Genomic DNA, 17,114 nt, shown 5'->3' with positions numbered 1-17,114 from the left:
TAAAAATAAATCAATAAAATAAAATAAGAAAAGGTGTCATATTAATGAGCTAACAAGCTCCAACCATAAGGAACTGGAAAAAAACAGGAAAAGAAATGGGAAGAGAGAGGTGCAACTTAACCCCAAAGCAAGAAGTAAGTAAAGATAAAAGCAAAAAATTAATAAAACTGAATACACAAAAATAGAGAAAACTCAATGAAACAAAATCTAGTTCTTTGAAATAAAAATATTAATACACTTGTAGCCAGACTGACAACAAAAGAGAAGATGAAATGGGGAACATTACTAAAGACCCTACAGATATAAAAAGGATAATAACAAAGTAATACAAACAACTTTATGTCCACAATTTAGAGGAAACAAATTCCCTGAAATACACAAACAACAAAAGCCACACAAACTACAAAAGCCACTCAAGAATAAATAACCTGAACAGTGTTATATCTACCAAAGAAACTGAATATATACATTTTAAAACTTAGTGGGAAAAACAAAAACAAAAAACTCCAACCCCATGTGGCTTCACTGGGAAATTCTACCAAACATTTAAGGAAGAAATAATACCAATTATACACAAACTTCTCCAATGGAAAAAAAGAAGAAACACTTCCAAGCTCATTTTACAAGGTCAGTATTACTCTTATACAAAACACACATACACAAAAAGATATTAAAACTGCAGATCAATATCCCATATGAACACAGATACAAAAAAATTCTCAACAATACATTATCAAATCAATCCCAGCAATATTTAAAAAGGATAATACACCATGACCAAGTGGGGTTTCTTCCCAAAAATGCGAGGTTGGTTTCATGGTCAAAAATCAACCAGCATAATTCACATTATCAACAGATAAAGAAGAAACACCATATAATCATCTAATTAAATGCCATAAAAACATTTGACAACATTCAACATCCATTCATGATTTTAAAAACCTCAGCAAATAGGAATAGCAGGGAATTTCTTCAAGATGATAAAGGGCATCTACAAAAACAAACAAACAACAAAAAATAAAACCTTATGGCTAACATTATGCTTAATGGTGAAAAACTAAATGCTCTTCCCCTAATATCAAGAACCAGGCAAGAATGCCACTCTCACCACTCCCATTTAACTCTGTATTTAGTGAAGGTTCTGGGCAATGTGATAAGGCAAGAAAAAGAAATAAAAGAACTATACAAATAAAACTGTTCTCTATATAGAGAAATAAAACATCTCTGTTCACTGACGACATGATTAGTTACAAAGAAATTCCCAAAGAATCTATTAAAATCCATTTAAAAGTGACTAGAATTAACTAGTAAATTTATGATAATCTCAGGCCACAAGGTCAATATAAAAATCAACTGCATAGTGCACAACAATGTGAATGTTATTATTTTATGTTATGTACATTTTACCACTTTTTTTTTTTTTTTTTTTTTTGGCAGTACGCAGGCCTCTCACTGTTGTGGCCTCTCCCGTTGCAGAGCACAGGCTCCGGATGTGCAGGCTCAGCGGCCATGGCTCACAGGCTTAGCCACTCCATGGCATGTGGGATCTTCCCGGACTGGGGCACGAACCCATGTCCCCTGCATCAGCAGGCGGACTCTCAACCACTGTGCCACCAGTACAGTACCACTTTTAATAACATCAAAAAATATGAAATAGGTACAGATCCATCAAAATATGTATAAGATCTGTAAAAACTAGAAACATCAATGAACAAAATTAAAGAACTAAATAAAGGAAGAGATAAGCTATGTTCATGGATTGGAAGATATCAATTTTCCCCAAACTTCCTGATAGACTTAATATAATCCTAATCAAAATCCCAGTAAGATATTTTGTAGAAATCAGGAAACTGATTCTATAATTTATATAGAAAATAAAACTAGAATAGCCAAAACAATTTTGAAGGGGAACAAAGTTGGAGGACTCACACATAACCTGATTACGAGACCATAAAGACCATGATTTCAATTCCATAAAGCCGTAATTATGAACACAGTGTGGTAATAGCAAAAGGACGGATACACAGATCAACAACAGAGTCTAGAAATATACCCACATTTGGTCAGTTGATTTCATATATGGTCAATTGCTTTCAACAAAGGTGCAAAGTCAATTAAATAGAGAAAGACGAGTCTTTTCAACGAATGGTGCTAGAATTTTTGGATATGCATATGGCAAGAAATGAATCTCAACCTCTACCTCACAGCATAGAGAATTTCACTCAAAATGGATTATAGATTTAAAAGTATAGTAAAGTAAAACTATAATATATTTAGAAGAAAACAAGAGAAAATCTTTGTGACCTTGGATTAGGCAACACTTTGTAAGTAAAATACCAAACACATGAACCATAAAAGATGAAACTGATAAACTGGACTACTTCAAGATGTAACAACATCAGTTCTTCAAAAGATATTGTTAAGTCACTGAAAAGCCAAAGACAGAGAGAAAATATTTACAAACACATAGGTTATAAAAGTCCTATGTCCAGAATATATAAAAAACTCTCAACATTCAATAATGAGAAAACAAAAAAAATTTGATGGCCAAAGAGTGAACAATTAAAGAAGATATATGAATGACAAATAAGCACATGAAAAGGTGCTCAACGTAGTTTGTCATTAGAGAAAAGTAAAATAAAACCACAATGAGATACTAATACACACCTATTAGAATAGCTAAAAATAATAAAGAAACTCTCAATACCAATTACTGGTCATGATGGAAGGGAACTATTTGAAAAAGTCTGGGGAGTTCTTCCAAAGTTTACTTACCATTTGATCCAGCAATCCCACTTCTAGATAGTTACCCAAGAGAAATAAAAATTTATGATCCCACAGAATCCTAATGCAAATATTTATAGCAGCTTTATTCAGAATCTCCAAAACTAAAAACCAATCCATTGGTGAATGGATAAACTGTTAGAGCCACACAATGGAATACCATTCAGCAGTAAAAAGGAATGAATTACTAAATACATGAATAAATCTCAAATGCATTGTGCTACATGAAAGAAGCCAGTACTCCTTACTGTATGAACAGAAAACAGATCAGTCGTTACCAGAGGCTGGTGGTAGCATGCGGGGTAACTATAAAATGGTAAAAGGGAATTTTCTGGGATGATAGAATTCTTCTATATCTTACTTGTGCTGGTGCTTACTAGATTGTATGCATTCTCAAAACTCAAAGAAGTATACACTAAAGTGGATGAATTTTACTCTATATAATAATACATCAATAAACCTGACCAAAAAATCCTATCAATTAATTTACAATGATTTTATTCATAAAAGCTAGGTCAGAGTTTCTCAAAGTATAGAATCAGCATTTCCAAAATCACCTTTAACACAGAGTACTTTACTAAAACCATAAATAATGGTTTCCACCTCAAACCAACTGAATTTCAGTCCTGTGAGCAGGGCTTGGAATCTTCATTTTTATAAAGCACGCTATGTGACCCTGAAACACACTGAAGTTTGAAAACCTCTTTGCCAGAGTATAAACCTTTTATTTTATTAAATGGGAACTGAAGTGTTCTGACAATTGAAACATAGTTTGGAGGTATAATCAAATTACATAGTAAAGGCTGACAGTAAAATCATATATTAAGATAAATGTTATTTATCTAATACTATATATTAAATACCATCATCTTCAAACATATTTCTTCTACAGAAAAAGTTGTACATGGGTATCTCACTCTTTACACACAAAAGCACACAAAGATAGATGAAATAATTAAATATAAGCATATAAAATCATAAAAATCCAGAAGAAAAGTAGAAATATTTGTTTTATAATGATACAGCCATAGGGAAGGCTTTCTAAAGACCAAAATCTAGAAGCCATAAGGGGAAAAACAATCCTAAAAATGACCACTTTAAAGTTAAACACAAAAAATAAAAACTGAAGACAATATAAAAATCCATCTTTACAATACATATAATAAAAAGTGAGTTTTCTTAAATTTACAAAGCTATCTTACAATCATTTAGGCCAACAAATCAAGTAAATCTATGTGCCAAGGAGTTTCTCAGAAAACAAAACAGAAATGACTATGACCTCTTCCTTTAGCTTCTCTTTCTCGCACTCTCCAAGCCCACTCTTTAACCCATCTGAGTAGTAAAAAGCAATTTCCTACACCCACTTCCCCATCACCGGTAAGTCTCAAGTGTGCCTGTGTGTATTACACCAAGACTTCCATAAAGGAGAATTCAGAGCTGTTGTTTTGTTTTGTTTTAATTTACAGCAATAAATTGCACTCAATTTCTAAATAGGCAGTTATATTAATTAATTTTTGGACTTAGGAGGATCCATATTCATTCTTACTGATTCATTCCTTAATTCTAATCTTATTAATATATTTTCTACTTTTGTTTCAACCATGTAATTAATTGCAATGGTAAATCCTGGAGAAGGATAACTCTTACAGAGGAGACATAGTATATATAGTGCTAGGATCTGTGATGAATTTGTTTCACTGAGATTCTCAAAATGGAAAAATCATTATTCCCAAGAAACAGAGCTCTACCTGAAGATCTAGTTATTTCAGCAAACCTGTAGATTAGTCCAATACTGGACAATTTAAAAAGACAACATGGGGCTTCCCTGGTGGCACAGTGGTTAAGAATCCGCCTGCCAATGCAGGGGACACGGGTTCGAGCCCTTGTCCGGGAAGATCCCACATGCCACGGAGCAACTAAGCCTGTGCGCCACAGCTACTGAGCCTGCGCTCTAGAGCTCGCAAGTCACAACTACTGAGCCCAAGTGCTGCAACTACTGAAGCCCGCACGCCTAGAGCCCATGCTCCGCAACAAGAGAAGCCACCACAATGGGGGGCCCGCGCACAGCAGCGAAGAGGAGCCCCTGCTCAATGCAACTAGAGAAAGCCTGTGCGCAGCAACGAAGACCCAACACAGCCAAAAATAAAAATAAATAAAATAAATAAATTCATAAAAAAAATAAAAAGACGACATGAAATCTTTCATTTTACTAAATTCCATTCACAATCTTTCCCCCCAAACAACGTATCACTTGATTTTGCTCACCTCCTCTCCTGAAAGGTAATATGCTGCAAGTAGGCCTCCAATAAATCGAATGTTGACTTCAAACACAGACACCTCTGAATTCTGTGAAAACATATTGAAAATATTCACATATACATAAAGCTGTAAAGGTTTCAAAATATCTTCAATCCTTCATATGTTTCTCACAAACATGCTGGGGAGAGTGGTTTTTTCCACTTTCTATGTCTTCGTTTCTCACGCAACTGCAATCTCACCTCCCATTTGTTAATGTTACTGAAACTCCTCTACTGCTGTCAGCACAGCTTCCTAATTGCCATAACCAATGGGCCATTTTCATGTGCCTTACATATTATTGTGAAATTATCAAGATATTTGATGCTATTGACTATTCTCCCTCATGAAAGCCTCTACTTCTTGAATTTTGGAAGTGTTCTCTCTACGGGTCCCTTTCTGTTCTAATCACTACACTATAACGTCCATTTTTACTTCTCTCTCTCCTCATGAATTTTAAATGTTTTTCTAGTATATGTAACTTAATCAACATTAAAGCAGGTACCAAAAAATAATGGCAAGATGATAGATTTTTCAATTAATAATGTTGAAAAAACTGACTCCTAGGTAATAACTGAAATAAAAAAGTAGAAAAAATGTGACAATATATCTATACTCCCTTGAGAAAGCAGGTACTTTGTAAGCATAAAATCAATAGCATTGATAACAAATGATGATAGAAGGACTTGAATTTCCCCATAATGAAAATTACCTATAAGAAAAAAAATCATGAACAAAATTAAAAGGCAAATGACAAACGGAACGAAATTTGCCACAAGTATAGCAGTATTAATAACCCTACCACATAGAGTCTATAGGTTTGTATTTAGATATGGATAAAGATATTGCTGAAGAAGATTCTAATGCATGGAAAGAAATTAGAAGTGGCAAAGAAAATAACCAAAGAATCCACAGAATATACAAAACTGACTAACAGAAAAATAACATTCATAATTAATTTTTAAGTAAAAATTAAAAGGAAATATATATTACCCTGAAGTCTTTCCAACATTCATAGGCAGAAGACATCATTTGCTAACACAAGCATAATTCTCTAATATAGAATTTTCACAATATAATGTAATTTTTTAATAACATAACTGTTATCCTACCCCATCCTCAAAAGCAAAGTGGTTTATACTACTTCATATATTCCCAATATATAGCATACTGCAGGGTACATAGTAGACATTCACTAAATATACAGAGGAAGGAAAAGAGGGAGAGAGGGCCTCTCTCCACTCCCTAGAACAATAATACCATCCCTACCCTCTTCTCAGCACTCTACTTATTCAGCACCATATAGTTACAGTGGTGAACCTTTTAAATCTAAAGTTAGCATAGGTTACTACTCTGTGCAAAACCTTACAATGACTTCTGGTTACACTCAGTAAAATGACTTACTAGACCCAACATAATCTGATTCCCCACAACCTCTCTGACATCATCTCCTACCAATGTCCCTCTGACTCACTTTTTTATTACCCAGTGGGTCTACCTGCTGTTTGAGAACTGTCAAACTCACTTCTGTGTCAGTCTTTATACTTTACCTGCAGATCTCTGAGCAAATTTCACTTAGAAAGTTTTTCTGACCACACAATATAAAATTGTGAAGTAACCCCTCATCACTAATATTCCTTACTCTGTACTATTTCCCCAATTAACACTTATCATCATCTGAATATTATATAATTCTCATTTGTAAAATTCATACCTTCCCTCACAGGAGACAGAAGATAAGAAAAGTTTCTAGAGGGAGAGAAGGGAGAGACTGAGGGAGAGGCATTATTCACAGGAGAAATGACTGAGAATCTTTCTAAATTGATGAAAACAAAAGTCCTCAGACTGATAAAACATGAGTCCTTTAAGGAATAGTCTAAATACAGAATGGTAATGGAATTACAGAACAACAAAGCAAAAAAAAGAAAATGTTAAAACAAGGGGAAAAAAGACAGATTACCTTTTGAATATTAAACTGATAGCCTACTTTTCAATAGCATAACAGAAACAGGAAGACAATAGAACTGTATCTTTAAAAGGTTAAGAGAAAATAGTCATCAACCTCTAATTCTATACTCAGCTATAATATCTATTAGGAGAAAGCTTGGATCTCTCATATCCACATGGCTTCCCTTGGGTCTCTTCTCAGAAACGTCACCTTCAATAGCCAATGGATATAAAATAGCAACCTCTCACCACCACTTACTCCAATCCTACTTACTCTTCCTTAAGAGTAAGCACTTATCACTATCTGACATGCTATATTCAATATATCTTGAATATGTATTTACTGCTTTTCTCCTCAAACTAGAATAGAAACTAGTATAAACTAGAGATAAGACTCTGTTTTGTTAATCCCTGTATCCACAGATTTAGAACAGTGTCTGTCACAGAGAAGGCACTCAATAAATACATTTATTTATTTATTCATTACTTAATTTGGAAGTTTCAACTACAAGTTGGGACCAACTAGACAACAATTACACATAAGACAAGAGGGAGATGAGCTAAATTAAAGCATTCTAAGATCCTTATGTTTTTCAGAAGAAGGATAGAGAAAATGATTAATTTTAAACTTTGGTAAGTATACCTATTAAAATTTTAAGGGTAACCCCAAAATGAATGGAAATGGAAAGTATAAAGTCAAACTAGTAGAGGGAAAAAGAGACATGAAGTAATTTAATCCAAATAAGATAGACAGAAAATAAAGGCAAATGAGAAGTATAATAATGATATAGGTAGCAAAACAATGATTGAAGATTCAACTCTAAAAATATGTTATACTAAATGTAAATATTTCAAGCTTAACAGTTAAAAGACTCCAAGACTGGATAAAAATAACAAAATCTAAATACGCACTATATGTAAAATATAGAGCTAAAACATATGACACAGAAAGGGTAAAAGTGAAAGAATGGAAAATGACTGTGCTGATTATTAAGCTATTTTTTCTCAGCTTCAAATCCATCCTTCTACACTCTACTTCAGTATACTGAAACTAGAACTATTCAAATGCATCTGGCTTCCTTATAAGCCCTGCTGATGACAGAAGGTTCTACAAAGGTCATACAAAGCTGAAGGAAGAAAAAGGAACTTATTCCTTCCAGTCTCCTTCTAGCTTCTGACAGTGTCAAACCAGCCATGGTTCTTCACCCTGGCGGTGGCAGGTGGTTCCAGGTTACAGTTCCCCTGCCACAGACACATTCCCCAAATCAGCCTCCTTGTGCCCTTCAGAGATACCAAGCTCTAACTAGGTACCCCCTCCTCAGAGGTCTGAGTCCCAGGTCTGAGAAGCCCCTTTTAAGAACTCCTAAGGTATCAAAAACAGAGTCCCAAGCTAGTAAATTTTAATGATCTCAACCTCTCCCCATTGTTCTCACAGTTCCAGGCATGGCAGCCATTTATTGTAGTTACTACCTCTTGTAATACCACAATGTTCCCTTTCTGTCTTTTCAGTGCCCCATTACTTGGTTAACAATTCTAAACACTAAATCCTCTAATTAAAAAAACTGTACAGTTCTGGTTCTTGATTGAGCCAACTGACACAATGATATACCAACCAATTATGAGGCATAATAAAGCTGCCATATTAACAAACAGGAGTATTTGAGATTCACAAATGCCAATTCTCGCCAAATTAATCTATAAATTGAATGCAATCCTCATCAAAATTTCAACACAGTTTTTCCAGAGCTTAAAAGAAGAACTGAGAATTGCTAAGATAATTTCCTAGTAGAATAAGATCAGATATCAAGATTCAGCTATAGATATTAAGCTTTTCTTATAAAACTAGTTAAGAATATAATAAATATTTAGACTACTAAAATATTGATGTAGGGATAAAGAGAAAAGCCAGTAGAAAAGAATAGAGTAATACAACTAATACATGACTAATGTGGCATGTATAAATAGTAGAGAAATAAATGTGCTAGGATCCATTGAGAGTTGCCTATCTTAACCTACCCACAAACTCAACTATGTAAGGACTAAAAACCTAAATGCAAAAGCAGAACTTTAGAACACTTAGAATTAAGTACAAGAATGTATCTTCATGACCTTGAAGTACATAATCTCTAAGAGCTACATAACTATACAGGGGAAAAACCCCTGTATTTCTCAATCCCCTTTTACAGTAAGGTGGGGCCACATGAGTTAGATTCACTCAATAATACACAAGCAAAAATGGGGTAACCAACTTCTGAGCAGTCACATATCTTTTCTCTACCCCTTCCTCCTTTATGCCACTGGAAGGTTTATCTACCTTATCTTGAGGAATCATCTTGTACCATGAGGTTGAAGCTTTATACTGAAGTTGACAGAATAATAAGACAAAGGATCCTAGGTCCTTGGTCATCGAGGAGCTACCCAAACCAGCCCTAAACTGTTTATCTTTGTACTTGACTTGCAATGAAAGAGAAATGAACATGTATCTTGCTTAAGCTATTTTATACTAGATTTTCTGTCATTCACAGCCAAACCTAAACCTGATAATAAAAACTGTTCTGAGCTATGTCCAAAATGCTAAAATAATATAAAAGAAAGTAATCAGTTTTTGTCTAATTACCATCAGGAAAGGCTAATGATACAGAGTTTGAATGATACAGAGTTTGCCAAAGAGAAAAACAGATAAGGAGTGGCTTCTCACTACAGTCAGAAGGAACAGCAAGTAAAAATATCATGAAAGATGAAAATGAATATGACAAAATAGTCCACACATCTTTTAGGTGAAGACTGGTAACGAAGAAAATAACTGCTAACATTTACTGAACACTGAATATGTACCAGATTATTTCAAATAATCCTCACAATATTGCAATAGGATAGCAATTTTATGACAGGTTTAGGAAGAATAAGTAGCACTTACTTATAGGTAGGTTTCCCAAATATCACTAGAATTGTGACTGTGCTGGGCTTCAAACCTAAGGAGCACTACTTAACAACTATGCCAAAATGCTGGAAGGATGAGCATGTACCTAACTATGAAGGCGCTTCAAAACTGTGCCAAAGCCACAACACTGTAAATCAACTATACTTCAATGTAAAAAATAAAATAGATTTTTTTAAAAATGTTTTAAAAAACTGTGCCAATCATTATTTCTTTAAAAAATAATAAAACACTTAATATTTATAAAGTAATTTATGGTTTCCTGATGTTTCTAATTCAATGTGCTTTTTCTCCCTAACTCTTGCCTTAACACATGCAACACATTACCTTAAATGATAAGGGTAAGAAAAGGAAAAGGAAAATGGTGAGAAAGGGTGTTTATTTTACGCAAAAATTGAACAACTGACGATCGCAAAAGAAGAAGGGGGACTTAGGATTTCCTTAAACTGCTAGTATAACACTCAAAACTAGTGTTACAGTGTCTTTTCATAGTCAATGGAATAAATTATGAATTGTATACTCACCACGCTGAAATCAAGGTTGTTTTCGATCCATTTTTGCCCATCTCGGAATTCATCATGAAGTCCCATAATATAAAGGGTATCCAAAGCATCTACTATAGTAGCACCCATTTGTGAACTTCCTATATATGGGGGGAAAATGTCATTAAAAAGATGCCCTTCATACAAGGTCTATTTTAATTTTTTATAGTTAAAAAGTAAATCAGGACTTCCCTGGTGGCACAGTGGTTAAAAATCCGCCTGCCAATGCAGGGGACACGGGTTCAAGCCCTGGTCTGGGAAGATTCCACATGCCGTGGAGCAACTAAACCCGTGCGCCACAACTACTGAGTCTGCACTCTAGAGTCCGTGAGCCACAACTACTGGGCCCGTGTGCCACAACTACTGAAACCTATGAACCTAGAGCCTGTGCTCTGCAACAAGAGAAGCCACAGCAATGAGAAGCCCACACACCACAACCAAGAGTAGCCCCCGCTCACTGCAACTAGAGAAAGCCCCACGCAGCAACGAAGACCCAATGCAGCCAAAAATATAAATAAATAAATAAATAAATTGTTTTTAAAAAAAGTAAATCAAAGTAGAAATATAAGGATGAAAAAAATACTCAACATGGTTCACTTTTCCATAAGAATAGATAATATACATTGTTTAAAACATTTTCCTAAAGATGACACATTGATAACTAATAGGAAGATAAAGGAAAACTAAAATTATAATTCTCCTTAGTTTTCTTCCTGGTCAGAAAATGAGATCTATCTACTTAACTGAGATAGATTGGGGGGAAAAAATAAAGAGGATTAATTTAAGAAATGGGGACGGTGGTTCAAGATGATAAACTAAGTCATAAGACAACCAGGAACCATGCTCTTTTGGTACAAATTCATAGAAAGGTCAAAAAATATACTTAAAATAATACTAAAAGTATAACAAGGCTATATAACCGTGATGGAATATAAACTATAATAGTCCTTAACAATCAAAAAGCAGGTAGAACATATTTAAAAAGAAGTCATAAAATAAAATGTGAGTAGAGAAAATCAAAATAGTAAGATCTACCCATCTTCAAGAAAGAGATCATCTTGATCTTAAAAGAAAATGTTTCAGGGAGGGAGGAACTAATTCAACAAAGCTAGCCTAACTGATACCAAAAACAGATACTGTAAACACAAGAAAACAGAACAGGCCAATCCTACTAATGAATATAACTGCAAATATCCTGAATAAGATACTAGCAAGACAAATCTAGTAGTGTAGTAAAAGAACAAATAACATGGAGCAGCTGGGTCCTCCCTAACCCCAGGAATTCAACTATTATTTCTACCTTCTGAGAATGAAAATCACCCACACAGCTTATTGTCTACATTAACATGACTTTACTGTTACACTGTCTTCATCAACATGAGTTTACTCTTCCAGAAAACTCTTGCTCAGAAAGAGAGAAGCTGCAAAATAAGTTATTGTTGATTCCAGGAACTTCTTGAAAGATCCATCAACTCTTTAACAGAAAGTATCAAATGATGGTTAACACTCTAAAGCTCTAAACCTCTTGCCTCCAAATTCTCCACTCACCAATCCAAAACTATTATATCATGATCCTTACCCAATCATAACCAAGCCATAATCAACCATAACTCTCCAACTGAAAGGCCCTTGTTAAACAAGACTTAAAATCTCAATATATATCTCAACTTTGTCCTTCCTCGTCTGACAGGCTTACTATGGCTCTGGTGAGGTAGTGATCTCCCTTACCATGGTAAGCATTAAACTGAGCTTTGTCTTATCAACAAGTTATCTTGGTGATATTTTAGGAGTCAGCATTCGACGCTACTTAGGTTCACATTTTCCATTTAGTATTCCTTCTTTTCTTTCCTTTTTAATTCCGTTCCTTTTTCTCCTAAATAAATAGTGTTTTCTTGTGATGGTTTAAGGCTATACAAATTTGTTCTTATAATGACTGTCCTCAACCTACATCACATTTTCTTATTCATGTGCTCCTAATAATTTCTTCAACTTATCAAGAAGTGTATCTTCCCACTAATAAAACAAGTACTACACCACACTCTGATAAATCCCTTGGTCTTCTCTCCACTCAGTTCCCTTCATGTTGATATTAACTGGGTTATTACAGACATACTTTCCCTTTTCTTTTCTTGTTCCTCAGCTTTTAATTAAGATAATAAAAATTTTATCAAGCTATTGATAGTCACCCATATATCCCTATCTCTTGCATAATCATCTGAATTAAATATGTACCTCTTTTTATTTTTGTATTTTGTCCACAATATCATCCTTATTTTAAATCCTTAGGAGTCCCTGTTTTTGTTCTTATTTCAATTTTTATAGGTAGTTATGCTCAGTTCTCTAGTTATTTATTTAGCTCTGTAAGTGCATGCTCCTCTAAGGTGCTGACTACTCTGAAATGGAAAAAGGCCTGACCCACATATTTATACCAATTCTAGTTGGTTCCACAAGAAGAGGTTTGTGCCACGAGCTAAACAGTACAACGAAGAAAAAGGCAAAACTGAAATTACTGGCTATCACTGTGAGTGCTTATCTAGACAACTCAAAGTTTCAACTGGAAAAAATTAAAGGGTCTAAAACTACACTTGGGTCAAATAAGAATTAAAATATGACACAAAAGAATATATAAAGCATTAATAAAGATTTATTACAAGAACATAGGAGTCAACTGAACCAGTTCTCTGAGAAAAACTCATAACTTAAAAATTGTATACTATTTAATGAGAACAAATGAAAATGTTCTACTAAGAAAATAAGAAAAAGAATGATAAACTTGAGCAACGAAGTAGAAGAATCAGAAAAGCTAACGAAATAAATGAATTAGGAATAAAGAAAACTGTCAAAATAATAAATTCAAGAGATGGTTCTATGAAAAGAACTATACAATAAATCTAGGACCAACTGACTTTTTAAAAGTAGTCATGTGAATATAAAAACACAAAAAAAGGAATTGAGAGTATATTAAAAGGCAGATACAAAGGAAATTAAGAAAACTATTTTTAAAAAAGCCTAATTTAGCCATATCGTCCCAATAAATTTGAAAATGAGTGGAGTTGACAATTTTCTAAGAAAATAGGTATTATTTTGACTTATGAAAAAGGAAACAGAAAATCTAGATAAGCAGACCAAGAAACAGGAAATTGAGAAATTTTCAAAGAGCTACACACTATAAAAGTATCACACTCTAGAAGTTTCATAGAATAAATTCTACTTTAATTCTAAGGATGATAACTTCGACATAAATTTTGATAGAACATAGGAAAAGAAAGCTTAAAATTCAACTTAACGAATTCTGCATACCACTGATGCAAAAATATAATTTAGTAAGAAAAATAAAACTATTATCTGATCTCACTCATGAGCATCCTGGAAATATTTAGGAACAGGCTTGCTGGGGGGTATAGTAGGTTTGTGTTTATGAGAGACTGACAAACTGCTCTCCAGAGTGTACCACTGTATACTCCCAGCAGCAATGTATGAGAGGTCTAGTTGTTCCATCATCCTTCTCAGTATTTGACATTGTTGGTCTTTTTAATTTTATTCATTCTACTGGGTATGCAGGATTTCGCATTGTGGTTTGAATTTTAATTTCCCTGGTGACTGATGTGCTTATTGGCTACTCATTTACTTTCTTTGGTGAATTATTGGTGAATTATTTATATATTCTGAATACATCCTTATACATGTATCACAAATATTTTCTCCAATTCTGGGGCTTGCTTTTTCATTTCCTTAATGTCTTCTGGAAAGCAGAAATTTTTTATTTTCATGAACTCCAATTTAGCAATTTTTTTTCTTAATGGTTTATTCCTTTTGTATTCTAAAAATTCTTTGCTCACCTCAAGGTCACAAAGATTTTCTCAAATATATACATATATATATATATTTTTTGCGTTACGCGGGCCTCTCTCACTGTTGTGGCCTCTCCCGTTGCGGAGCACAGGCTCCAGACGCGCAGGCTCAGCGGCCATGGCTCACGGGCCCAGCTGCTCCGCGGCATGTGGGATCTTCCCGGACTGGGGCATGAACCCGTGTCCCCTGCATCGGCAGGAGGACTCTCAACCACTGCGCCACCAGGGAAGCCCTCAAATATTTTTTACTGGAAGTTTTATACTTTAAGTTTTTATCTTTAGATCTATGATTCATTTCAAGTTCATTTTTCTATACAATGTTGAAGAGTTAAGGTTTTTATTTTTCTACATGAATATGTAACTGACCCAACACCACTTATTAGAAAGACTTACCTATAACCCACTGAAAGCACCCTTGTTGAAAATCAATTAAAAATGTATGTGCAGTTCTATTTCTATTCTTTTCCAGTGACCTCTATGTCTATCTTTATGCTAAAACCATACTGTCCTCATTACTGAAGATTTACAGTAAATCGTAGAATCAAGTAGTGTAAATCCTTCAACTTTGTTCTTTTTTAAAAATTATTTTGATTATTGTACATACTTTGTGTTTTCATACAGATTTTAGAATCAGCCTATCAATTTATGTGGAAAGGTCATTTTTACTTAGATTGCTTTAAATCTAAATATGGATTTCAAGAGAACTAACATCTCAACAATACCGAGTATTCCAACTCATACAGGCATCTCTCTCCTTTAAGTCCTTTTAAATTTCTTTCAATAATCACAGTTTTCAGTGTACAGACTTTGCACATAGTTTGTTAAATTCATCCACATGTACTTCATATTTTTATGCTACTGCAAATGGTATTATTTTAAAATTGTACTTATAACTGTTTATTGCTAGTATCTAGAAATATAATTTATTTTGTATATCAAACTTGTATCATATGGCCTCATTACTAAATTTGTTTTCATTCTAGTACTTTTTTATTGTTGTTTGGTAGATTCCCTAGAATTTTCTTGTGTGTGTGGGTGAGTGGGTGTGTTTTAATACTCTTTATCAGGCTAAAAAAGTTCCCTTCCAGTCCAAGTTTGCTGAGAGTTTTTATTATGGATAGATATTGAGTATTGTTAAATGCTTTTTCAGCATCTGAGATGCTCATAAAATTTTCCTCTTTTCATCCCTTAATATCTTCAGTTATATAGACTAATTTCCAAATGTTAAACCAACCACACATTCCTTGGATAAACCCCACTTGGTCATGAGGTATTATTCTTTTTACATATTGCTGAATTACATTTACTAAGATAAATCTAATTTGGTCAAAGATTTTTGTGTCCATGTTCATGAGGAACATTGGTCGATAGTTCCCTTTTATTGTAATATCATTGTCTGGTTTGGGTATTAGGGCTTTGGTGGTCCTACCAAGGAGATATAATTATCCTAAATGTGTAAGCACCTAACAAGAGTACCTCAAAATATATAAAGCAAAAGCTGACAGAATTGAAAGGAGTAAGAAAGAAATCCAATATTTCAGTTGGGAACTTCAACACCCCTCTCTCAGTAATTGACAGAACTACTAGATAGAAAATCAGCAAGAACAGAAGAAGCCTGAACAACCCCATAAACCAATGAGGTCTAACTGACATTAACAGAACATTCTACACCCAATAACAGTCACTACATATATAAACATTCTTTTCAAGCACCAATGGAACATTCACCAAGACAGGCCATATTCTGGGTCAAAAAGTAAACCTTAAATAACTTAGAAGAATTATAATTGCACAAAGTATATTCTTTGACCATAATGGAACTAAATTAGAAATCAGTCACAGAAAGAGAAAAGAAAAACCTCTAAGCATTTAGCAATTAAACAACTTACTCAAGGGAAGTTTTAAAACATACTGAATTGAATAAAAATGAAAACACAGCACATCAAAATCTTTCAGATGCAGCTAAAGCACCACTTGGCAGAAAATTTATGGCACTAAATGCTTACACTGGAAAAGGGGATTATGAACCTATAATCTAGGCTTCTATTTCAAGAAACTAGAAGAGCAAGAACAAAAGAAACCCAAATCACGCAGAAGAGTGGAAATAACAAAGAGCAGAAATCAAAGAATTGAAAACATAAAGAAAATATACAGAAGATCAATGAAACCAAAAGTTGCTTCTTTGAAAATATCAATAAAATTGATAAACTTCTAGCAGGACAAAGAAAAATTTATTGAAAATATCAATAAATTTGATAAACTTCTAGCAGGACAAACAAAGAAAAATTACCAGTATTAGGAATGAAAGAGGGTTATAACTACAGCTGCCACAGATACTCAAAAGGTAACAAGATAATACTCCAAACAACTCTATGCACACAAAATCAGTAGCTTAGATGAAATAGACCAATTCCTCAAAATCATCAACTACCAAAACTAACCGAAGGTAAAACAGATAAACCGAATGGCCCTTATAGAGGATGTGAAATAAACTGAAGTTGTAGTTTAAAAACCTCCCAGAGGGCCTCCCTGGTGGCGCAGTGGTTGAGAGTCCGCCTGCCGATGCAGGGGACATGGGTTCGTGCCCCGGTCCGCGAAGATCCCACATGCCGCGGAGCAGCTAGGCCCGTGAGCCATGGCCGCTGAGCCTGCGCGTCCGGAGCCTGTGCTCCGCAACGGGAGAGGCCACAACAGTGAGAGGCCCGCGTATTACAAAAAAAAAAAAAAAAAAAAAACCTCCCAGAAAAAGAAGCTCCA

General features: G+C 34.3%; 1 protein-coding gene across 2 annotated transcripts in view; it reads right to left on the bottom strand.

The window, feature by feature from the left end:
• MAN1A2 (mannosidase alpha class 1A member 2) overlaps window positions 1-17,114 on the bottom strand; it is a 164,076-nt gene that overhangs the window by 76,105 nt on the left and 70,857 nt on the right. For both annotated transcript variants that reach the window (XM_060027860.1, XM_060027852.1), the window contains exons 4-5: window positions 10,489-10,607; window positions 5,050-5,130 (exon numbers count right to left, since the gene is read on the bottom strand). In XM_060027860.1, the coding sequence (XP_059883843.1) occupies window positions 5,050-5,130; window positions 10,489-10,607 (200 nt within the window). The remainder of the gene's footprint in view (window positions 1-5,049; window positions 5,131-10,488; window positions 10,608-17,114) is intronic.

Source organism: Delphinus delphis, chromosome 1 (genome assembly GCF_949987515.2).
Source record: "Delphinus delphis chromosome 1, mDelDel1.2, whole genome shotgun sequence".
Lineage (NCBI taxonomy): Eukaryota > Metazoa > Chordata > Mammalia > Artiodactyla > Delphinidae > Delphinus > Delphinus delphis.
The sequence above is the reverse complement of the archived record's forward strand: the minus strand, read 5'-3'. Positions and strand labels throughout refer to the sequence as shown.